General features: G+C 38.1%; 1 protein-coding gene across 14 annotated transcripts in view; it reads right to left on the bottom strand.

The window, feature by feature from the left end:
- Positions 1-3,627: 3,627 nt before the first annotated feature.
- BPTF (bromodomain PHD finger transcription factor) overlaps positions 3,628-25,475 on the bottom strand; it is a 143,522-nt gene continuing 121,674 nt past the window's right edge. For 8 of the 14 annotated variants that reach the window (XM_081219707.1, XM_081219709.1, XM_081219715.1 and 5 more), the window contains 8 exons: positions 25,318-25,400; positions 24,812-25,037; positions 20,941-21,269; positions 17,931-18,104; positions 16,983-17,175; positions 15,771-15,855; positions 10,065-10,251; positions 3,628-4,532 (listed from right to left, as the gene is read on the bottom strand). In XM_081219707.1, coding sequence (XP_081075833.1) covers positions 4,496-4,532; positions 10,065-10,251; positions 15,771-15,855; positions 16,983-17,175; positions 17,931-18,104; positions 20,941-21,269; positions 24,812-25,037; positions 25,318-25,400 — 1,314 coding nt within the window. In that variant the 3' untranslated portion in view covers positions 3,628-4,495. Of the gene's footprint in view, positions 5,330-10,064; positions 10,252-15,770; positions 15,856-16,982; positions 17,176-17,930; positions 18,105-20,940; positions 21,270-24,811; positions 25,038-25,317; positions 25,401-25,475 lie in introns of all 14 variants that reach the window. The other 6 variants (XM_081219716.1, XM_081219720.1, XM_081219711.1 and 3 more) reach the window with 2 other exon arrangements.

Below are 25,475 nucleotides of genomic sequence, written 5' to 3'. Positions count from 1 at the left end.
ACTATGCCGTGATAAAGCATTAACTGAGGGATTTTTTAGAGGATTTGCCAAGAATGAGTTGTGCCCAAGCTTATTAAAAATTATCTTAGAATTGCTTCTTGGGAATCCACTGCATTATTACACAAAACCATTGGCAGTAGATTAGAGTATGCAGTGAATGAAGAGCTTCTGGGCTAGTTTTCTTTAGGATAAAAATTAACGAAGACAGAAGTAGCACCAGTCACAAAAACCAAAGCCAAATTTTTAAATGTCAGATGGCTAAGTGGTGATCCTGAGTAACATGGTGGGGAAAATTACAAAATGGCCAAATAGATAAATTATTAGTTGGTCAGATGTCAGAGCATAAAGAGAAGTGTTATAAATAGCTCTAGTTTAAAAGATAGAAAAAAAGTCACTGATATAAGCCTGAGGGTTAGGGTTTGATTAGATTGCTTTGATAATACTGTTTCTAAGAAGTTTTGGAATCACACAAAAAGTGCCAAAACTGTGATCTGTGTGATACTGGGAGGTTAGTATGTACACCTTGGCAAACACAAGCAGGCCAGTTTCTTAGAAACGTTGTTAGACTTAAGGCCATCATTCAAGACCAGGTTTGCAATGAAAGATGAGCGAGGCTCGGGACTTCCTTGACGGTCCAGTGGTTAAGACTCCGTGCACTCCCACTGCAGGGGGTTCGGGTTCAATCCCTGGTCAGGGAACTAAGATCCTGCATGCCAAGAGGCACCGCCAAAAAAAAAAAAAAAAGTGATTGAGGCTCAAATGAGGTAGAAAAGTGGTGCATATGGGGATATATGCACGGGAGGTGGTGTACAACAGACTGGGAATTCCAGGTTAGGCAAAAAAAAGAAAAAGTATAAGAAGAATCCTCTCAATATTCAGTCGGTACCTTCAGTACAATCTTTTAATTTTATGGAAAATTTTAATTCCCAAATTCACTGTAGTTCCGAATCCTTTTCTCCTGTTGATAGATTTTCCTTAGCACATGGTTTGTGCTCCAAAGACTAAAGGATCATGGGCACAATAAAATACCCTGTTGCCTTCAAGAGGAGCTCAACACACCCCTCCTTCCATTAAGCTGTTGGAACTCAAGCGGAAAAAAGTGTTTTTCTTTTGGTAGGGAAAGGTCTATAAAACATCCATTTTTTTTTTTTGTACTAGCTTTTAACTGTCTTTGAAAGGTATCACTTAGCACAGTTTATATTTCTCTTAAAATCATTTTTAAGGTTGATCAAACACAGGTATATGCAAACACCTAAAGACTGACCCACTACCTACAATGAGTAACTTCAATTTCGGGTACAGGACTCTATCATTTAAAAAATATAGCACTTATTTCCTTTAGTTGAATTTGGTCCAAATTGGATCAAGCGGGGTGTGATCTAGGAAATGTCTCTTTCGGTGTCTTGTTCCAAGTATCCAGAAGTACTTCAGAATATTTCAGTTTATTAAAAATCCTTCCCCCAAGACATTACTTTGCTCATGAGAGATCACCATTCTCATTTTAAGGACAAGAAATCTGACACTTGTGGGTAATGGCCTCAGTCATGAGGCTAAGTGTGTAGATTTAAAAGGTCACCACACTGGCTCTTTAGTATCAGAAACACACAAAGATGCAGGGAGTTTGCCTAACAAATGAACAGAAATAGGGAAAGAACTTTTATTTGCAGATTCCAGGAAGGTCGATTACAAACAGCAGCAAATCTCAGGGTCTCTTAATAACACTCCAGGCCACTTGAAATATAAAAAGGTAATTGTTTTACTTTAGAAAATATCTCTGAAAGTTCACAATTTTTTAAAACTACCGCAGGACAGTAAGTGCAAATCCTGCAGAATTTGGGTAGGAGAAAAAAGCCTTACCAATATTATGAAAATACTTTTTATGAGATGGTTTCAAGGATTGTGAACCTGGCAGATGAAATATAACAAGCATTGAAAATACTTTTAGCAAAGGAAATCTGTTGATGCAAATTAAACATATATACAGGCCCAAAGACTGTGTAGAAAAATCCTAACAGTATAACAAATGTGCATTCTACTACTTGGATTATTGAAAGCAAAATAGCTGTAATATGTATATTTTATTGAGTAGCAGAAGCTTGTCAAATACTCGTAGAAAAGCAGCTTTTGAAACTCAGTATGTTGTAAGAATGCAGGTTTTTCCAAAAATTACTTTTGAAACACTAAAGCTCTGAGTTGATAAAACTATAAAATGTCTATGTATTTATATGGTGATAGAAGCTGCAAAAGGCTTTATACTATTAAATACATATATGAAATTAACATATTCCTGGCCTGAGGATTTCCACAAAATTTACCTTTTTTGTACAATTTGGCAATGCCAACACCTACAGAAAATGTTAACCAACCAACCACTGTTTCATTAGAAACCGCACCAAATCCAATGTCAAAAACATTACTTTATTTTTCTAGGATGAAATGTCCTATTACGTACAAAAAGAACTGTTTAAATTTGCCACAATCTCGTAAAAACATAGCAATCTATTGCCTACAGGTAGGAAAGTTCTTGCTGCAACAAGTTTTAAATGATTAAGCCCATCTATATCCATATATATGAATAAATAGTACAGAAATACTGTGACATGATGAGATGCAGAATAATTTTATAATTCATTAAAATGTAGGATTCTTGCATCAGCACAGTGCATACAATATGTAACATTTTTTAAAAGTAAAAGGACAAAATAACCTGTATTAGACTACTTCCATGTTAGTATTTTAAGCAAAAACTGTTTCCATGTTTTCAATATTGAGCAATTAGTCTCTTTAGTTTGTAAGCGTAAGTTTAAGTGATTATTTTTATGTACAAAAAGGAATGGGCTTCATTAGATAAAATTAACCCAGAATAACTTGCACACCTGAGCCTGTAAGAAGAAAGAACTGGGAACTGTTAGCAACGTCTTTCTTTTAAGAAACTAAGGTCTGGGAAAGGTTTTGCATAGCAGGGTGATATTAAACAGAAAGAAACTTTTAAAAAACAATAATTGGATAAATTCCAGAACTTGGTAGGACAAAGCTAATACGAATTAGTGCAAAATCTAGTAAAATTTTTGCAAAGCTGCATAAACCAACTATGGCAGATCTCACAGAAGCTATTATTACAATGAAGAAATACAACATGTAAGATTAGAACACTGAAAGGAAAAACATGCAAAATACGCCTTCCTCTGCTGCTTCCATTTTTTCCCCCTACTGCTTACACTACTTCTTCTTATGTGGGAAAAAAACCAAAAAAAACTCAACCAACAAACAAATACAAAAAGGATGAAGTCATTTTAAAAAATGCCCTTCATAAAATATAAGTAGTGGTCTGTAACTGATAATTTGCCTGGTATCATATAATGTACAGATGAAGGCAATGTGTATTTTGTCACATTACCTTTTTTATTAGTCTGATCAATTGATGCAACAGGATTAGCACCCTTGAATATTTTTCTTCGATGTGATGACAGTGGGCTGGGAATTATAAAATGAAGGACCACTACTACCCTGGAGAAACCCAGGTACAATCAGATCCTTCTGCCTTTTATTTATTTATCTTGCTTGCAGCCCTCCCTTTCCCCTCAATGGCTTACACAGAATCATTAGCGCACATTCAAAGACACCGTCTGTGGGAGAAAAATTATCTCCATTTATTTTGTTTCATATACATCCATAGTTGAATTTTAATACAAAAAGAAAAAAAATTAGAATCTGACAAATGTTTACAAACAAGATACCTTCAAATAGATTTTACTCATCTTAACCTGGTGCAGAGTAAATGACAAATTGTACTGTTATATTCAAGGCAACACAGTCTGTAGTCCAGGACCACTTAGCCCAACCTTTATGCAAGCTTAATTTTTATCTACTATGAACAATAAACTCATTGTTGATTCCCAGTTGTGTGTGTGTGCACATGTGTACATAGCAGCTCCTTTCATAGAAAGAAAAGACATCTAGAGGTCATCTTGTACTTTTACCTACAGGAATCATGATAAGATACAGAACGGATTACATGTAACCGGGGCTGGATTTTATAAGAAAAAATAATTAGCTGACAAATGAGGGCAGCAATAAAAAAGCGTCTTTTTTGCAACAATAAATAAATACAGTTGAAAGTTTTCTGTGAGACTCTAAACCAGCTTCTTCACTGAAGAGCAGACGTGGCATTTCCATGGAGTTACACTTGACCCCATATTATCTTTTTTTCTTTCTTTCTTTCTTTTTTTTTTCTTCAATAAACAAAGTTTTCCCGCTTCTGCCACAATAGTAAAACCATTTGATCTTGACAAGATAATGGTGTCGTTGACTTTGCTTTTTCCCTTGTCCGTTGGACAAAATTGGCCAAGAATATAATTGGACTGTTATGACCAATAAAAACGAAGTTTAGGTCAAGTCTTGTCAGGATAACCTGACTAAAAACATCTGGCTCCTTAATTTAAAACAGTTCAACCAGATTCTTGCTGTGTTTTATGCTAGGTTAACACGCTGAACTTTAAGAAGCTGTAGACTGCAGTTTGTTGTTATGAGACCTACAGAATACAGAAAAAAGGGAACAATTAAGCACCCTTCATTTTTGAAAACAGTGATGCTTTATGTGGATGCCAAGGTCAGTCTGTCTGGGGAAAGCAGCCATGTTCTTTCATTCACCCTTGGCAAGCAAATATGAGAACAAGTAAGAAATTTTTACCCTATAAAATTAAAAATTTTTATTGTACAGTAAACATGATAATTCACTGGAAAAAGCCAATATTAAAAAAAGAAATATAAATATATATACATATATATATGTCCAATAAACATTTTTAGTCAAAGGAACAAATAGAGACATTTACAGAAGCATTACCATTGTGGTAAAAGGTGTGTGTGTGTGTGTGTGTGTGTGTGTGTGTGTGTACGTACGCGCGCGTTTATTTACATTGAGTTGGGGAATATGAAGGAAAAAAATATTAAAAGGAGAGAAATAACAGTATTAAAATCACATTTTTCTATTAAATTTCAGAAAGTGTCCTCTCTAGTTTCACAGTTTTATTAACAACTTTTGTTAGTAAACCAAGTTACTGTACAGTTATCAAGTATGTTCTATTGCAATAGTGTATATAAATACAGTCTTCTCGGAGTTTACAATTCTTAAATACATTGTTCAACATGGCTGCTAGAATAAATTGTTTACTACTATACATCTTTTTTTAAACATTAAAAAATTATATTAACTCATCTGAACTCTGGGGGGCAATTTTGAATTAGGTAATCAAGTGGTACAATAAAAGAGTGACCCCAACATCCAGTTCTGATTCCAGTTAAAAATTCAGACTAAAGATATCACAATCTGTAAGAAAAGAAAGAACATGGATGATATAAATGATGAATTATAACAAAGAACAGTTATGAAAATAATGCTGGAGATCACAAATTAAAAATGGGGAAAATACGGCAAAGGAAACCCTGGAAATCCATAAAAAATAATATTTCAGTGACTAGCTACATATATGTTCATTCTGCTCTAAATTTGGAAATCAACAAAAATCCCCTAACATCTCTTCACATATCATTTTATTTACATAAGCAGACTTGAGCAAACTTCTCAGTTGGCTCCCATGTTCTTTAATAAAAATTACATAAGCCAGAATATAATAAAAAGCTACATGAAACCACCAAATGGCAAGCTCTCCCGAGCAGCCCCTTCACCGTGCAGACCCAGCCTCTGGGCCTCCTCTCCTTCCCCCAGTCCCTTGGTTTTGCAGCAGGCCCACCTCAGCAGCTGCCGCCACCATCCCCCCACTGCGTCCTGCCAGCAAGCCTGGCAGCAGGGTGGGATTCAAATCCCCCAGCTTCCACTTCCACCAAAGGCTAAAGCCTTTTCAGCTGAAAAAAGCAGTTTTAGAAATTTAGTTGGCGTAATAACTACAAGAGGTACGAAGCAAGAAGCAAAAAAGCACGGAGGGCTTGTAATAAGTTGTGGTCCTCTGACCTATCTTCACTCAACCTGAAAACCATGCTCTCTAGGATGAATTACTTGGAACTTTCAGTTCTTAAGTAGTTAGATTTCTTACACTGCTATTTCTTATTTTATCAACTTTATATTGTTTAAATCCTGCTATGGCAAACGAGAACTGAGCTCATGTAACCATTTTCCCTCCTCCCTTCTTGAGTACAAGTTTTATTTCTCTGTAATTTAAAATTAAATCTTTCCATGCTTTGTCTGCAGACATTCCAAAAGTTGAAAATCAATGTACTGTTTACATGACTATGTAAATATTTTTCTCTGTAGCACCTAATCTTTCGCTAGGAGGGCATTCTTAGTAACCTATACAACTTTTTGCCTTTCATGGAGTTTCTAATTGACTTTCATTTCCCCCCTTACATTCTTAAGTTATCTAAGGTATGAATCAATTTTTTTCCTCCAGACGCATCCCTCTTGGGAGTGCTCCATTCTCCTGCTCCAATTTGAACTGCCTGCTGCATGGGCCTGCTGTACAAATGTCACTCTGGGTCAGAGTCGTTCTCTTTGCTTTCTTGAAATTCAAGGTCTTTTGTTTTCTTGATTTGCTTATTTTGCTAGTGCACATCTTAAAATAACTTGGTAAGAAAGTATGCAAGGAAAAGAAGCCCTTTCTGAATCCTTGTATGACTTGAAAATGTACTTATTCTGCCTCTATGCTTGACTGGCTAGACACAGACTTCATTTTTCCTCAGACTTTTGGATTTATTCTTCCATAATCCTCTAGGATTCCACGTTGCTAGAGAAAAGTCTGATACCAGTCTAATTCCTGTTAATTTATAAGTTGTTATAAGCTCTTTACAAGCTTTCAGAAGAGCTTCCGCCATCCTTAGCCTCTGGAGATTTTACAGTGATGTGTATGTGCGGTGGACCTTTTCCCACTTGTCCGGCTGGCTTAGTCGTTTGTTTATCCACTCCACTCCACGACCCCGGACCCAGTCCACCTCCCTATCCCACAGGAACATGAGCTCCATGGAGAGCGGGAACTTGGTTTGATCTGCTGCTACAGTCAATTCTGACACACAGCCGGGGCTCAATAACCATTTTTTGAATGAACAGTTTTGCTTGGATTTGAAGTTGTGTGCCTCTCACTGGTTTGGAAATTTTTCTTATATTAGAGTAGTCTTTTGATATTTCCTCTCCTCTGTCTTCTTTGTTCTTTCTTTCTGGAATCTCCATGAAATGAATATTGGATACTTTATAACATTTTTTTCTTTCCTATTTTTCATCCCCTTGTTGTTTTGCTCTTTACACTGAGAGTTCCTTGATTTTAACTTTCAATGTGTGCAATAAGTTTTAAAAAATTTCCAGTTACTCTCTTTTTCTCAGGTTGTTCTTTTTTTTTTTTTTTTTTTTTTTCTTTTTGCGGTATGTGGGCCTCTCACTGCTGTGGCCTCTCCCGTTGCGGAGCACAGGCTCCGGACGCGCAGGCCCAGCGGCCATGGCTCACGGGCCCAGCTGCTCCGCGGCATATGGGATCCTCCCAGACCGGGGCACGAACCCGCATCCCCTGCATCGGCAGGCGGACTCCCAACCACTGCGCCACCAGGGAGGCCCTCAGGTTGTTCTTTATTTCTAATATCCTGTTCACTATTTTGCAGATGCAGTATCTTCTAAAATTTCTCTCGGGACATGACTTAGAGGCTTGTTTTGTTTTTTTAAAGCTCTCTTTTGTTCTCTCCGGAATCTATTTTTCGGTTACACCTTGACCTTTTTCTCCTTTACACTGCAGGCTTTCCTTACCTATCCGTCCGTCCCTGTCTGTTCCCACTTATGAAGAGTAAGTTAACAGCCTAGACGGGTGCCTGGAGAACCCTGTGCCTGTGTGCATGGCTTACTGACTGGCAGGCTTTGCTTTAGATCAGAGTTTTCAGTCTCAACACAACTGACATTTTGGAGCTGGATAATTCTTTGCTTTAAGGCTATCCTATGCACTGTGGGATGTTTAGCAGCATCTCTGGCCTCTACCGATTAGATGCCAGTACCACTAACCACCTCCAAGTGTCACAAACAGCAATGTCTCTAGGCATCGCTAAATATCCCTTACGGGGTGGGGGTGAGTAAATTATCCTGTTGAGAGCCCCAGCGTTAGAATGAGGGAGCCGATCCTTCAGAGATCAGGGGATTTTCCTCTGGGTCCCATTCTCTTCTGTCTACTCTAGTTCTCGGCAGATGGTTTATTCTCCTTCTTTGGAGAAGAACCCTGTGTTCTTCCAGTTCTTTGGGCTTCCTACGCAGGCTGCACACTGGGGTTAAAGGAGGGTGTGACTGGCCCGGATTTAGATCTTCAGTTAGCCCCCCTCTCCTCCTACTCTCTAGAGCCTTCGATTCTATTTCAGAGGCTCCGTGTTGGAGGCTGTCTGGGGTCCTACTGGTCGGTGGGCTGTCGCGTCTGCTGAGGAGCCCACGAGGAGTCTGGCTGCGCGTTGCCCGCCTTCATCGGTCAGTCGCCGTCCATCTGCTCCGCCTCACAATCTGCTGAAATCTCATCAGCTAACTAACTTCTACCATATTCCTTTCACCACTCTGAGTTCACCCCTCTTCCTTCCTTTATGATTATTTTCCTGCGGACTCTGTCATATTAAGTAAGTCCTCTTCCATTTTAAGTTTTACAGCTAACGGGTTAACAGATAGGCAACAATAAAAATGGGGAAGTTTTAGAGATGCTGTGAAGTCTCTTGGTTGGTGGTCTATACAGCCTGCCCGCCCACCTGCTCTCCTTCCCTCTCTGCCTATAGTTTCTGACTCCTTCACTGAGAAGGTGATTGGATACTTCAGTTGTGCTTGTCTTTCACTTTTAGTTTACGCAAACTGACTCTGAAGGACAGTTCTGGATCTACCTTGTTACAGGAGAAGGAGAGAAAATACCCTGAGGATTTTCCTCAGAGAAAAATGACTAGGTCGAGCACTGATTCTTATGCTTTGGTCTGCAGAGTCCCTTGGGAGTTCATTGGGTAATACAGATGCCCAGACCCCAGCCCAGCCAAGACCTACCCAATCTGACTACGGAGGATCAGGCTTGCGGGCTGGTGGATGGGGCATGGTGAGCAATGAATCTCAGGGCTACAGAGCAGTGGCAGCTCTCAGAGAAAAGGGAAACAGGCTTCCGTTGAAAGGAAGAAAGTCATAGGCTTGGGAAGGAGCAGGTGCGGAAGGTCAGAAACAGAAGGCGCGAAGGTCACGGTACCTGAATAGCATGCAAGGCTGCTCAATGTTTTTATGTCACTAGAGGTTCAAAGAAAAGGTCTGTGGACTTGGATTAAAGTTTAGTCCACAGAAAAAATCCAGGAGAATAAAACAATTTATGATTTCAAAGATACAGCAAACAGGGTTTCCCTGGTGGCGCAGTGGTTGAGAGTCCACCTGCCAATGCAGGGGACACGGGTTCGTGCCCTGGTCTGGGAAGTTCCCACATGCCGTGGAGCGGCTGGGCCTGTGAGCCATGGCCGCTGAGCCTGCACGTCCGGAGCCTGTGCTCCGCAACGGGAGAGGCCACAACAGTGAGAGGCCCGCATACCTCAATTAAAAAAAAAAAAAAAAAGATACAGCAAACACAAATGAAAGAGAAAGCGCTTAAATCCCCACTTCGTGGTCTTCCCCTTACTCTACCCTACAGAACAGTCCTTTTTTTAAAACATTATTTTGTTGAATTCTACCAGTCTTTGAGCATTTCACCTACTATATGCTGTGTTGAGTATTAGTCTCACAGTTTAAAAAAAATTTTTTTTGGCCACGCGGCTTGCAGGATCTTAGTTGCCCGACCACGGATCGAACCCCGGCCCCCTGCAATGAAAGCGTGGAGTCCTAACCACTGGACCAACAGGGAAGTCCCAGAACAGTCATTTTTATACTTCTGTAAACTCAGTGAGAGCAAGAACTCTTACTACTACTATCTTTGTATGTGCCCCATGGTATTTAAGACAGCATCTTACATCCTGTAAGCATTTGATAAATGCTTTTTGAATTTTAAAAAGTGACTATAATTTTAAGCAGATCATAAACAAACCCAGCAATTTCTCATTAGGAGCTGAATTAGTTCAGAGCACTGAACACATCTGCTTACCTGCTAGCCTTGAATCCTTTCAATTTCTGTACAAAGAATGACTCAAGAACTTCTGCACACTGGTAAAAAGGAGAGTCACTTGGATTGTAGTAACGACAATTATCAAAAATTTTGGTCATGTCTGCTACAAATTCCGTCAGCTTTTCATAGTATCTTCTTTGTACTCTTTCTTCCATGGTGGCAAGGTCTTAAAAACAAAATGTAAAAGATTTTCAAAGCTTTAAGGTTGTTCCACTGTGAATACTGCCTGCAGTTCTGACAAATAAGAATACATAACATCTTGCCCAAGCAGTCCTGGAACCAGGCTGGTTAACCAGTGAAGACTACATAGCAATTCTTGAAGAAAACAGAAGCACTTTTCCAATTTTGTTTTTGATTCGGGGTCTAAAAGATAAATCTTGGCTACCATTAAGAAGGGTCTTTTACTTTCAATTAACTACAGAGAATAGCTCTTTATTCAATTGGTTTGAAACAAAGGAAACACTACAACAACATGAACAATACATATCTAAGTATAACACATTTTCACATGCAAACAACTGATTAAATACCTTACATGTACAAAGAGAAGGAGGAGTCCAGAATTAAGAATAAAATCTCTGTGGTTTTGTGATCCTTGTATTAGGCTTTAATAATATAATTTTGTTTCCTTTTAAATTTTTATTGTTACCTTTTATTGGTGACAAGTGATACTGACTTACCGATTATGTTGGTAAAGATATAAAGTGTCTACTTAAAATAAACTTAAGGGAAAAATATTAGCTGATATGAATAAAAATAGTAGTACGTAATAGTAGAGGTAGTATACAGAAATGAAAAAAATTACTAGGGTGGTACACAGGTAACTGCTTTGGAATACTGAGCTAAATCCACCCAAAATAACAGTGGGTCCCAGGAGACAGTTGTGCTTGAAGGAAAATTCCATATACAATATGACATAAAAACCTGGGAGAGTAAAAGGTCAGTGATCTCAAATCAATCTAGGATTGATAGATAACACAATTCCTAACTAAATCTCAATAATTATTTTAGAATTTGAGAAAATAATTTTAAAGTACATTCAAAAAATAAAAGTGTAAGAATATCTAAGAAACATTTGAAAAATATAAGTAAAGGGAGAAAATTTAATCTATGACACATTAAAAAAAATTATAGGGACTTCCCTGGTGGTGCAGTGGTTAAGAATCTGCCTGCCAATGCAGGGGACATGGGTTCGAGCCCTGGTCCGGGAAGATCCCACAGGCTGTGGAGCAACGAAGCCCATGTGCCACAACTACTGAGCCTGCGTGCCTAGAGCCCACGCTCTGCAACAAGAGAAGCCACTGCAATGAGAAGCCTGCGCACCGCAATGGAGACCCAATGCAACCAAAAATAAATAAATAAATTTATATGAAAAAATTTATAAAGCTGTGATAACAAAACGTGTGGCACTGCACAACATGATACAAACATTAATGGAACTGAATTCAAAACAGGAACAGACCTAACTGTATTCAGCATAAGAATTTCACCTATGTTGAGGATGTCATTTCAAATAAGCAGAGACAGGAAGAATTCATTAATAAATTGGGTTGAGGCAACTGCCTACCTATATTTGAAGAAAAATTCTACCTCATACCATATGCCATATATACCAAAGTAATCCGAGGTGGATTAAAATTTAAGGACAAAAATGAATGTAGTTAATCACTGAATTGTGCATATAAAAGTAGTTAAAAGGACAATTTTATGTTATACATATAATAGTTTAACACACAAACACGTCTTTGATAGTTCCAGTTTATGCAGGTAGGGAGAAAACGTGTAAACAAGAACAGCTGCAAAAATGCACCCAGTCTGATTCAATGCCACACAAGACTTGGGCACATCCATTCTGTGTAGGTCACATAAGCTGTACAGGTAGGCAGAAAGCTTAAACACAGCCTGCCAGAATATCACCATATTCAGACTTAAGTTCTGGGCACTTCCTGACTAATTGTAATGAAGTATGTGAGTAGTGTTTGGACATTTTATGATTTCAACTTAATTAGTATCCCTTAAAAAAAAAAAGTACTAGGAGAACATACAGGTAAGTATTTATATATCTGGGGTAGGGAAAAAGGCTAAAAATACAACTCTTAAAGGTAGAATTCATAATAATTAATAGATTTGAATTTAAAAAATGTTAAAAACTATCATATGACCAAACAATTGCCATAAAACATTAAAATATCCTTAGTTTATAAATAACCCTTAAGTAACACTGACAACGGTATGAATATATCAAGAGCAAAATGGCAAAATACATAAATAGGGAACTCATGCAGAAGTACAAACAGTAATAAGCACATCACTAGTTACTGAAGACAGGCAAAGCCTAACAGTCACTTCCTTTGCCCAAATTAGCAGAAATTAAAAATTATATAACATCAGCCTATTAACAGAGGCTACCTCTAAAGGTGGATGAAAGTGGTGGTAAATTTTACATTTTACTCCCTATATCTCTGTAACATCTGCATTTGTACATCAAACATATTCTTTCGAAATAAGTCTTTACAAAGAAAAATTTTTCTCCTCGAAAGAGTGATAATGCTCAGGGTTTTCAAGTGTGCAGAGAAAAGGGTACAGATATATGCTATCAGTGGAAACTGGTTCAATCTGCTGAAGTGCAATTTGAAAATACTTACCAAAAGCCTAAAAAGTATACATACCCTTTGGCACAGAAATTCTATTTCTAGAAATTTTTTCTAAGAAAACAAACAAGAACAGGGCAGATGCACAAGGATGTTCACAGAAGTGTCATCTATAGCAGCAAAAACTGCAGACAGCCGAAAAATCCATTATGGAGGGGTGATTAAATAAATTACCTTAACGTCATACAATTAAAAACGATGTAGGGGGACGTCCCTGGTGGTGCAGTGGTTAAGAATCTGCCTGCCAATGCAGGGGACACGGGTTCGAGCCCTGGTCTGGAAGACCCCACATGCCACTGAGCAACTATGTCCGTGTGCCACAACTACTGAGCCTGTGCTCTAGAGCCCGTGAGCCACAACTACTGAGCCCCCATGCCACAACTACTGAAGCCCACGCGCCTAAAGCCCGTGCTCTGCAACAAGAGACGCCACCACAATGAGAAGCCTGCACACCGCAACAAAGAGTAGCCCTGCTCACCGCAACTAGAGAAAGCCCACGCACAGCAATGAAGACCCAACACAGCCAAAAGTAAAATAAATAAATTTATAATAAATCAATCAATCACGTTAGTCTGTATCTTTCCAGACATTTGCTATGCATCTCTAAACACATGTACGTACCCTTAGAAAACATACAACTGTTTACTGCTTAAAACCTAAGAATTGCTCTGCAACTTTCCTATTTCTTTCAACAATATGCTTGGGAGACCTGTATTATCTGTATGTACATACCCACATAAAATGCTGTTTATCTTGGTGGTATTAAGAAAAGAAAAGAAAAAGACAGGAAAACATTCTAGCTCTTCAAGAAAAGAATTTTGGCTAAATAAGTTAAGGCATATTCAATTTACAGACTATACAAAGCCATTAATATCATGTTATTGAAGATTAATGACACAGGAAAATGAATGCCAGACACAAACATTTACTATATGATCTCAATATTTTTCTTTTTTAAAAAAATGTTTTTAATTTACACACACACACAAACACACCAAAATGTGATACCATTCAGTGAGAAAAAGATCAAAAGTGCATTTATCTTTTCTTACTTTTTTTATTTCTTAAATTTTCTATAATCAAGTTATTTTTAGAAGCAAAAGACATCTATTTATTTAAATAAACACCTCAGGTACTTTCTCAAAGGAGATTATTCAAATCTGAAATGTGTACAATGATTAGTTTCTTCTATCTTAGACATGAGGAGGATAGAGGTAACAGCTACTTACGTATTTATGGTTTTTCTTCCCAAAGATAAGCCCTCATTTATCTCTTCTTCATGTTTCTGCATCTTTGAAGTTGCCATCAATACAACCCGTCTTTTCTATTTTTTTTTTTTTAAAACCTGGTTGAACTTTAATTCCTTTAATTTTTTCCTTTTATTTTTAAACTGAGGTATAACTGACATAGAACACTGTGGTACCTTTATGTATACAATGCGATGATTTTTTTTAAAAAATTATATATTTTTGGCTGTGTTGGGTCTTCGTTGTTGCGCGGGCTTTCTCTAGTTGCAGTGAGTGAGGGCTACTCTTCGTTGCGGTGCACGGGCTTCTCATTGAGGTGGCTCCTCTTGTTGCGGAGCACGGGCTCTAGGCAAACGGGTTTCAGTAATTGCAGCACGCGGGCTCAATAGTTGTGGCGCACGGGCTTAGTTGCTCCGCGGCATGTGGGATCTTCCCGGACCAGGGATCAAACCTGTGTCCCCTGCATTGGCAGGCGGATTCTTAACCACTGCGCCACCAGGGAAGTCCCAATGGGATGATTTGATGCTTGTATATATTGAGAAATCATCACCACAATACTTTTATTTAACATCCATCACCGCATATAGTTACAAACTTTTTTTTTTGGTGATGAGAACTTTTAAGATCCACTCTCCTAGCAACTTTCAAATATACAATAAAACCATACCCATTTAAAAAATGCTTAGCTAGCCGTTTGGAATATTTTCATCAGCTAGAGCTAATTTTTTGGCAGTTTTGGAAGCTTTAGCTATGTTTTAATTTCTATAACTTCTTTCGTAGATAAAGTATTTTTAATATAATCACTGGTAGCTGTTCATCTTAATACAGTAAATCCCCTACATATGAATGAGTTCTGTTCTGAGAGCACGTTCGTAAGTCTGACAAAAGTTAGCCCAGGTACCCAACTAACACAATCAGCTATGTAGTAATATACTATAATAGGTTTGTAATACTTTTCACACAAATAATACATAGAAAACATTTTTAATCTTACAGTATAGTACTGTATACTTGAAAAGTATACAGTAGTACCAGCCACATCACTGATGCTTTTATGCTTGCTTCCAGACATCCTGGGCTTGAAATAAAGATACTGTACTACTGTACTCTATACAGTACTGTACAGTAAAGTACACAAAAGCACAACCACTTGTAGAGGATGCACACATGTGACAATGGACACCAAACCCGTGAACTAACTTACATGACTAGACATGCGAACGCACATTCGCATCTTTGAAAGTTCGCAACTTGAAGGTTTGTTATGTAGGGGACTTACTGTACAGTTACTTGTAGCTGTTATTTGGTACCATTTTTATTTTCTGGGCAATGAGGCTATATTCTCTTGGATTTCTTCCTTTGCTCTGCTTCAGGAAAAGATGAAGAAGAGGTGACAGGAAAGATGAGAGGCTCACAAGGACCCCAATCCGTTCACTGACTTCATTCAGTATACAGTAGAGAATACTCTGCTCATCCTTTGATGTAGCTACTCCTCTACTGATGGCTATTTATTTCATTTTCAGTATTTCTGCAATTATGAACACTGCTGTGATGAAGACCATACCTGTGCACATGTAAATCCTAAGAGATGAAATTGCTGGGTCCAAAGGTACACATACTTGAACTTTAATACATACTCCCAGTTTATCCTACAAATGACCATATACCAGTTTGGACCCTCACCAGTCTTGCTCAGCATATCTTCATGACATATCAATTCTTTGGATGATAAATGAAGTAGCTGCTGAGACTTCTGAAAAAACTCTGTGTCCAACTCAAGCACTTACCCATAGGTTCCTTAATAACACCGTAATAATCTGGCGCATCATTAGGATCCACTGGTTCAAGGAAAGGCCAGGCCATCTTATGGGCCTATAATGAAAAAAAAAGAAGACATCATTATTGTCAGGTGGAAATGACAATTTCACTTAAGTTTCCCATTTGAGTTCTTGCATCCATCGACCTTTAAACTGGAAAAGTCAGGTTTAAACTTGAGCGATGAAATTATTTATACTTAGATGATTTTTGCTGTAGTCACAAATTATCTCAGATGAGCATGCTCTGTAATCATGGTTCTCAAAGAGAGGTCTGGGACCTTGGCCTGGAGCGGGGATGGCGGAGCACTAGCTTAGGAGTCAAGGAACCTGTCTGTACTGTGGTCCCTTCACGATAACCTGCCAACTGAGCGATGCTGGCACTGCAATCACACCTATTAAACTGGAGTGGGATGGGTTCCAAGTGTGGAATGGTTACCTCTGCAGGCTAATGATGTGGCAGAGGTGTGATGGTGATGTTAAATAACATCCAACCACATACTGAGACTATTGTTCTCGTTCCAGTGCTTTCAACGCTTCTAATTATGATTACAACAGGAGGAAGTGTCAATCTAGCACTCCTATGTCTGGAATACATCTCTAATACTTGCTCATCTTAGAAGCCACCCCCACCTTCCTTCTTATTTTTAATAAGGGAGGGAAGGCTTTGGCCCAGAGCGTTAGATAAGCATTTGTATCTCACTAGAATTTAATCAAATTGCTTTTCAATCAATGGTGGTAAGATAGCTTTCTTTAAAAATAAAATTTAGGTTAAAAATAATGAGTCAGGGTTTCCCTGGTGGCGCAGTGGTTGAGAGTCCGCCTGCGGATGCAGGGGACACGGGATCGTGCCCCGGTTCGGGAGGATCCCACATGCCATGGAGCGGCTAGGCCCATGAGGCATGACCACTGAGCCTGCGGGAGAGGCCACACAGTGAGAGGCCTGCGTACCGCAGGAAAAAAAAAAATAATAATAATAATAATAATAATGAGTCATTTTAAACATGAGCATTAGCTAAACAACAACAGTCGGCACGGGAAGGACTGAAGTCTGTGGAGCACTTCAGCTGGGAGTCACTAAATAGTCAGGTGCTCTAAGACTGTAACGGTCAAACCCCAGGCGTGGCTCCAAGGTCACGCTGACTGACTTCATCTTTAAATGCTGCACAGAGAGCGGTTTCTCACCTGTAAAGAACGCAGCACCCTCTTCAAGCCCTCATAGTCTTTCTCTGTTAGTGGCGTGAGCACTGTCATGGCATCCTCTGTTGACTGGCACTGTGGACAGACATACTCGTCAATGAGTTCTGCCTCACTTTGCAAGATGCCAACGCAGCGCCCATGGTACCAATTCTGACACCGATCACAGCCAATATAAAATCTGCAAGATCCGAAATGGAAATGTGAGTTCAAAACAGATGGGATCACATTACTTATAATTTACTTTAAAAAGTAATAAAACATGCATCGAAAATATTCTAACCCTGGGATATAAAATAGTTTTAGTATTATAGTTGTTTTAATACTTTTGAAGATTGACATTCCAATGAGTTACTTTAGTATTTCTGATGTTAAGAACAAGCATTAAAGGTTTAAGAACACTGTCAAAATTGGAGAACCAATATGAAGAAAAATGTACAACATTTAATTGACTTTAAAGCTCAAAACAAAATAAGGACAAAAATCTTTCAACTAATGCCATATCAAATGGGAAGCTGATACTGGCCACCCAACTGGGAGTTCAAAATCCTAAAGCTGTTTAACAGAGTCTTGGAGCTTGTACCCAAATTAGTGTTTTTCTAACCTGCAATAAAGCACCATTTCAAAACACTGATAAAGTCCAAACGAGTCAGGCTATTTTAATCTCATTAATTTCGATGTTACATATTGAAGAATCAAGTCTACCATTAAACCACATTTTTCCCAATGTATCTCAAACATTCACTATGAAGCAACATAAATTTTGAAGGGGAGGTAAAGAGGGAAGAAGAGAAAAATATTGGAAAAGAATTTGTAATGTAAGTGTATAATATATGCAGAAAAATACCTTGCTTTTTATTTTAAAACAAATAAGTAACCAGTCAGAGCAATTTGGCTTCCTAAATTATTAAATATGATGCTCTTATCAGAACTCACTGTGACTCATCATAAGGTGTTCTGCAGATACAGTACAATTCCTCACTGTTGCCCTCTTGTGCCCGTTTACAATCATTACAGATGTACACATCCATTTTCTTAGCCTCCTTTTCTGTGATGCCAACACATTCTCCATGATACCAGTTAGTACAAAGATCACAGCCAATATAGAACCTAAAAGCATTCACAATGAAAATGACAATGTAAATTGTCATTTTGAGCTGCATGGTACGTAAGTCTGTCTTCCCTGTCCTGATTCACGTTCTTACAGGATAACTTTCTGCAATGAGTCAGCTAAACATCCTGAATCCAACCATTCTAACCCTGACAAACTACAGCATCTGATACTATATCAAGTGTGGGGACATAGAGTCGCTCACATCAATTTCAACAAATACACTATTTAGTGAAATGTGGGTCTTTAAAAACACACTGGAATTTGAAAAAATAAACAACACACTGATGGTAATGTCTCCCTCTTAATGAATGTGTGTAAAACTGTAACAGGCACAAAAACCAAAGCCAAAGAATCAAAGACTTACATCTGTCAAACCTATGCCACAGAAGCCATTTCAAAATCAGGGCTATTTCTTAGATAGGTTTGAAAATGTATCTCACGATTTAAATTTGAAAACAAAGCAAAGCGCAAACACCAAGTAGAAGTTACACTACAAGGAACATGCAGGAGGTCAGCCAGTTGTAGAAGATAAATGGTAAAAACATGGTATGAAGAAGAAAACTAAAAAAGGTACATGTAGTAATTCAGTTTCTACCAAGTTTTCTAAGTAAATATTGGAATTTAATCTAATTTTAACGGACTATGACATGGGCCAGTTTTTCAGTTAATAGAATGTGTGTGACGATGTGGAGTGGCCAGGTTAATTAGCTGGTGAGGAACTACTTCAGTTCAAAAACAGGGACACACGGTGTGGAGTGATGTAAGGATAGTTAATCTAAAAATACAAGAGGGTCTACAAGATGGGGCCGTATGAGTGTGTAATTGTGGGTAATCAGTTAATTAATCCTCAAGTCTTTTGTAATGTAAGATCCCAAATGGTAAAGTGAAAAGCACCTCTATGACAAACACACTGTGTATCAAAGTGTTGACGAATGCTCTGGAGTAACGCCTTGTCAAAGTCACGGCAAGAATAAGTGTGAATTGCAGGGAACGAGACTGGCCTTGCTGATACCATTGGTTCTACGAAGGTGTTTCTTGGCAGACGCGCCTACAGGAATCGAAATAGTCTTCAAGCTTCCACCTAACCTGCTTTTGAACGTAAAGGAATAATGGTTGTGTGGTGTATCCTATTGCCACTAACTTTTTTCTTTTGAATTATGACTCCCGCATGATTTTCACTGCCGCACGTGGAGGCCTTCAGGGCATTTTGGTATGTTGCCTTCACCAGGTGGTGGGCTGTGTGTTCTGGAAGTGAGCTCAGGACTTGAATTTCAGGTTTTAGTCACTCTCACTAGATTCCCAAAGCAGCCTACTTTGGAACAAGAGATCACTAAATACTCCTTAAAAACCACTAACTCTTCCCAACTATAATAGGGAATGAATGAAGCCAGTATACTGAAATGTGAATAATGAAAAACTAAAAAATATGAAATATCCCCAAAATAATGAGGCAAACTCAATAGAATGAGCATATGTACACGTGTGCCACATTTTATGCAATTTAGGTGTTAAAAAAAGTTGTGTGTGAAATGAATTTCTATGATCTGAATATTTTAAATAGGCCAAAACGTCCTGTTATTTAAGGGAATTCCATAAGCAGATCTTTTTGTAAAGAAAGAAAATCTTTTGTAAAGAAAGTAAATTTACAAAAATTGTATTGGACTTGTACTGGACTAAGGAGAAAATCAATCAATAGGGTTCTACTTTTTATATCATGTCTAACTTCTTATAAATAAGACAATGAAAAGTGAAGATGCCTACACTGATCTGTGTTTGATTCAACACACAGCTAAATCTACCAACAAAAAGTTTTGATTTAGCACTTGCAAACAGACTGTAATTTAAATAGCACCACTAAAGCAGCTTCAATGTTACAGCTTAAACATCATTAAACAATTTTACTTTATAAATTGATTAGGCATCCACTTACAGTAGACATTAAGCATTCCTAATTCTAAATGATCATACTTTTTTATCACAATCAAATAAACTTTTGGGTACTGTAAAATTAACACTGTGGTTAATTTTTGGCTTTAAAAAGTTGGCCTGCATTTGAATGTTGCAAATGGAAGCTAAATACCTAGTTGAGTGATAATAAGGATAGGAAAAAAAAAAGTGTAACCACGTTTATAGATTACTGTCTCTAAAATCTTGTATATATCACCAAATACAAGTTACAAGTGTCAAAAGCAGCTTCCAGCTGCCATGCTTATCAAATTTTTGAGTGTAGTACTTGAGGAATGAGTGAAAGAATTACTTTTTGTATTTTTCTGACTTTCGTCCCCAATAAGAAAGTGGGAACTTTGACAAAAATAATATTAGGTTACAGTATTCTAATACGAAAAACAAAGAATTTCTTAAAATTAAATGATAAAAATCCAAAACCAGTCAAACTCAAAAGCCCCTTGACACCATTCGTATGTAGGTCGTCTTTAGGATTGGATGTAATCGTGGGGTTGGGAAGATTCCAGAAGAGACGATCTCAACTCTGGGCGGTGACAGTAATACACCTTTCTCCAGACAGCATTACTAACTGATCCGGAGTTGATCCAGAGAGAAGAGGAGACAGCAAAGGAGCAACAGAAAGCTTATCTGACAGAAAAGAATATGATGAAGGACAAACACGAATCATGAACACGTGGAAAAAGAACCAAACTTTTATTCTAGTGTCAAGGTTAAAAATATCAGCTGCGAAACCACAGATGAAATATTATTATCCTTATTTTTAACTATTTTTATTTACATTGCTACTGATATACTCATTTTCTTCAAAACTGGAAACTGAGCTAAACTTTTAAGACAATAAACTAGAGCTCAAAAAGATCTACTCACTTAGATTCATCGTAAGGCGTTTTACAAATACAGTAAAGCTTCGTGTCCTTCTTCGTTTCCTTTGAGGTAGTAGAGATCATTTTCTTCTTCTTCGACTTGGAGCTTGAGTCTCTTTCCTCTTCTCGCTTCCTCTTCTGGGAAGCCACAGGCAGCGTGGCCGTGGCCGTGGCCGTGGCTAGGGGGCCTGAGTGCTGCGGCGGGGGCGGAGGCGGCGGGGAAGGCGGAGGGGCTGGAGGTGCCGGTGCTGCGGCGGGGGAGGTGGCAGCGACAGCTGTGGCCTGCACCATGTCTTTTTCCTTCTTAATTTTCAGGTCCCTCTTGAGCTCTTCCTGTTGTCAATCAAAGAATATAAGACCATCAACTGACTTATGTAATGTTCTGGCCAGAGGACGTTACATCACCTCCCTTGTCTGAGTAGCTCCACGGTTTACTCTAAAGTGAGGGGGTCTTGCTAACTCCAAACAAGAGGGTTCTTACTACACCTTAAACCCAATTAAAACAACTAGAAACAGAAGATGAAGATTACACAACAACTAGAAAACTGTTAGCTCTCTTCAAAGGAGGTCTGACAGCAAGATGAGCAAGTCTGTAGAAAGAACGGCCCCTCCCGCATGCTAGGGTCCTGGCCTGGTCATTGCAGTCATCACTCAGGACATGATTTCAAGTGTCCTCCTCGCCCACTGGCTGCTTTCTTCCGGCCAATCTCCTTGTGTGTCCTTAGAGTGAGTCTCGACATGAACTGGACATGATACTCCAGATGTGGCCTGACCAGCCCAGAGCAGAGTAAGACAGATGTGCCTTATTTACTGTGCTCCTGTGGCTAGAATTTAAGACTGCAAGGAGAGCTATTTTCTCAATACAAATTCTGCATAAATTAAAACACTTTTTCCCATGTGAGGTATTTTACAGACACACCGCTACTACCTAGTGCTACAACTTATTCTTAGAAATGATGATGAAAGAACTTTTATTTCCCTTGGACTTCCCTGGTGGCGCAGTGGTTAAGAATCCGCCTGCCAATGCAGGGCACATGGGTTTGAGCCCTGACCCAGGAAGATCCCACATGCCGCGGAGCAACTAAGCCCGTGCGCCACAACTACTGAGCCTGCGCTCTATAGCCCGCGAGCCACAACTACTGAAGCCCGTGCGCCTGGAGCCCGAGCTCCACAACAAGAGAAGCCACCGCAATGAGAAGCCTGCGCACCGCAACGAAGAACAGCCCATGCTCGCTGCAACTAGAGAAAGCCCACGTGCAGCAACGATGACCCAACACAGCCAAAAGTACATAATAAATAAATTTTTAAAAAAAGAACTTTTATTTCCCTAGAGAAAAATCACTGTGATTGGCATTCATGAAGAAGCTTGGTGTAATTAAACCAGAGCTATGACCAAGTTTTTAAACATCAAAAAAATTCTAGCAAATAAACCAGAATGATCCTGGTTTAATGAACCTCTGTCCTCTATCTGGAGTCTAAATAGTCTTATAACTGAGAAGATATGCTGTGTGACAATTCTACAGTCCTTCTCTATTTAAAAACAAAGTCTGAACTTTTTCCTAGGGAAGAAAGTAAATCTTGAGTTTCATTTTCCTAATACTATGATGTGTTTATAGCATAAAGAGATGGATTTTAGGAAAATCAAGATCGTCAAGGCAGTGTAGTAGGTACATACTTTGACATACCTCTTCAAGAACATTCCCATGGTAGTAAGATATAAAAAAGAGAAAACTGAGAAGACAGCCATGCTTGAATAAGATGTAAATGTCTCTATGGAACGGAAACACAAAACCATGACCAGGGCTAAAACTGCAGGCCTCCTGGGCTCCAGATTCAGAACTGGGAAGTGCAGGCTCCCTGCTGGATGTTAAAGGCTTCTCCAGGGAGGAAACCAAAACAAAACTCCTCTCACTTAAAATTCCAAATGCAAAATCAAATGAAAAACAATAAAAACATGTAATGTAAAAACAAAAAAAGAAAAAGCAACCAACAAAAATCAATAACCGAATCTGAATTTACTCCAAGTGAATCTTTATGTTTTATAGAACAATATGACAACAATATGACAAAAAACTTTATAATATGTATGATATTCAAAGAGTTAAGTTCTATTAAAAATGAGCAAGAAATATTGAAAAGGCAAGCAGAGGGGGATGGAGGAGGGAGGAAAATGTAGAAGCCAACACATTTTTAGGACGGTGAAACTATTCTGTATGATACTGTAATATGATTCTGTATTCTGTTATGTAACGATTATATGACATCACACATTTGTCAAATGCACAGAACTATACAACACAGAGTGAAACTTAATGTAAACTATGGACTTTAGTTATTTAATAATAATGTATCAATACTGGCTTATGAATTGTACAAATATGCCACCCTAATGCAAGATGTTAATAATAGGAGAAACTGGGGTTGGGGGTAGCACATGAGAACTCTCTGCTTTCTGCATAATTTTTATGTAAATTTAAAACTGCTCTTAAAAATGAAGTCTATTTTTTAAAAAGGCAAGCATAAATGATATAAGAACAGGTAGATATAAAGGACCAATCACATATGTTGAAAATAAAAAATAAAATCTTTATAATTAAAAATAATTTTTAAAATATGCTAGTACATATACGTTTGAATGTTGTTCCTCAAACTAAATCTTAGCAATAAATTCTATAGTTAAAATAATGCTGAACGTTTCCTTTAAGTATAATTTTTCTTCCTCATTAGATAAGCAATACACTGTCAGAAACAACACCACGACTGTATACTAGAGTATTTGCAGTAGTTGTTAACATTTTAAAATGGCTGCATAGTATGTACAGTGCAGAAAAAGAAAAATGTTCAGTATATGTTGTCTCCAGCGTGATTCTGATTTTGTTTAAAATGTGTTTATATGTGAATACATTTATTAAAAATAATACATATAAGCTATATCCTAAAATTATTTTAAAACGGTCATCTTTGGAGGGGGGATGATCAAAGATTACCGACTCCTATTTTTGTTTACTTGGACAATGGTCGTGATCTCAGTATTTATCTAGCAGTGACTACCTTACTGAACTCTCTCTTAGATCTTAATAATTTTTCTTTGGGGTTTTGATATAATAATCATAACATACACAATAACAAATTTTACCTCCTTTCTTTCTTTGGCTTAACCTTAGCTAGAATTTCTAGAGATGCTAAGCAATAATGTTGATTCTGGGCACTACCGTCTGGTTTCCGACTTCAGTGGGAAGATCTCTAATGTCTCAGAATTATGTGCAGTGTTTGTTAGTAGGATGATCAGTGTTTTCTTAACATCTCTCACCTTCTTAAAATGTACAAGGCACTTCTAGGGATGCTTTATATAGCCCACTTCTCTTTTAAAAAACTGTTTAAGTATGTATGAATAGATGTCTTCTTTCAATTTTCAACAAATTCCCTAAGTAAGCAGAGGATTAGCCATGCCTGCAGATCATTTACAAGTCAAGAAAGAAATCTGGTCCTACTTAATGAGCACATTTTATTTTTCTTTCAACATTATTTTGCAGTTTCTCTGTCTACCTTTCTCAAGAAACGTGGCTCCTGATAACTTTTGGCAAGACTGCGTCACAGACAATAAGGGCTATTGCCAAGAGGGTCCTCGAATGTTATAATCAAAAGACTAACCTTCCCGAGTGGCTAGTTTAAAGATTACAATATACATGTAGATACAAAAATCTCTGTCATGTTTTAAAAGACATATGTCCCACTGCCTCTCACTCTAGGGACAAAAAATGTAAAATCTAGAAAACAAGCTCAAATGTTAAGCGTAATCGAAATTTCAAGGGGAAAAGAGGAATAAAACTTGATGCTAAACACTGGACACAGGAGGATAGAAAATACCTTCTTACCTGCACTTCAATTTGTAGATCTTTGTCCAGCAGCGCCCTCTTTTTCAGTATTTCGGCTTTGAGTTGCTCTTTGTGCTTGAAGAGCAGTGCAGAGAGCTTGCTGGCATTCTGTTTGCTACGTTTCTGTTCCACACTCTCCTCTCGCTTCCGTTTTTTTGCTGCCTGTTTTTCTTCTTTATCTATCTTATCCAAAATATACTTCATCACCTGGTTACAGACAATCATTCTAGAGAGAAATATACAATCTATGTAATGCTGGGCATTTCATTCTGAAAGGCTTAAGACAATTTTTCTATGTCTTTACAGTTGGTACAAACTTTCTGTGACTGGGAAGCTTCAGAGCGATTGGAACCAGTTATGAGCATCTATTAGTACTGAGTGTTCTCATTTAATAAACTTCAATCAAGATAAAAACAACACAAACTCAGAACTCCTGTGTGTGTTAAAGAGAAGAGACTGATATACAGTGAGACCCAGTGTAATGGGTTATAAACATTTCTCCCTACCTTTGATTCTCTTCTCTTTCAGCTGGAGTCATGGTCTTTTTCTGTTTTAAATGTTCTATTACAGCATTATGCTTCATCACCACCTTCAGGACAGAACAAAATCCAAAAATGCATATTTTATAATGACTACAAGTTGGTACACAGGTAACAACAGTAGA

Source organism: Mesoplodon bidens, assembly GCF_964165515.1.
Source record: "Mesoplodon bidens genome assembly, chromosome: 19".
NCBI classification, from domain to species: Eukaryota; Metazoa; Chordata; class Mammalia; order Artiodactyla; family Ziphiidae; genus Mesoplodon; species Mesoplodon bidens.
The sequence above is the reverse complement of the archived record's forward strand: the minus strand, read 5'-3'. Positions and strand labels throughout refer to the sequence as shown.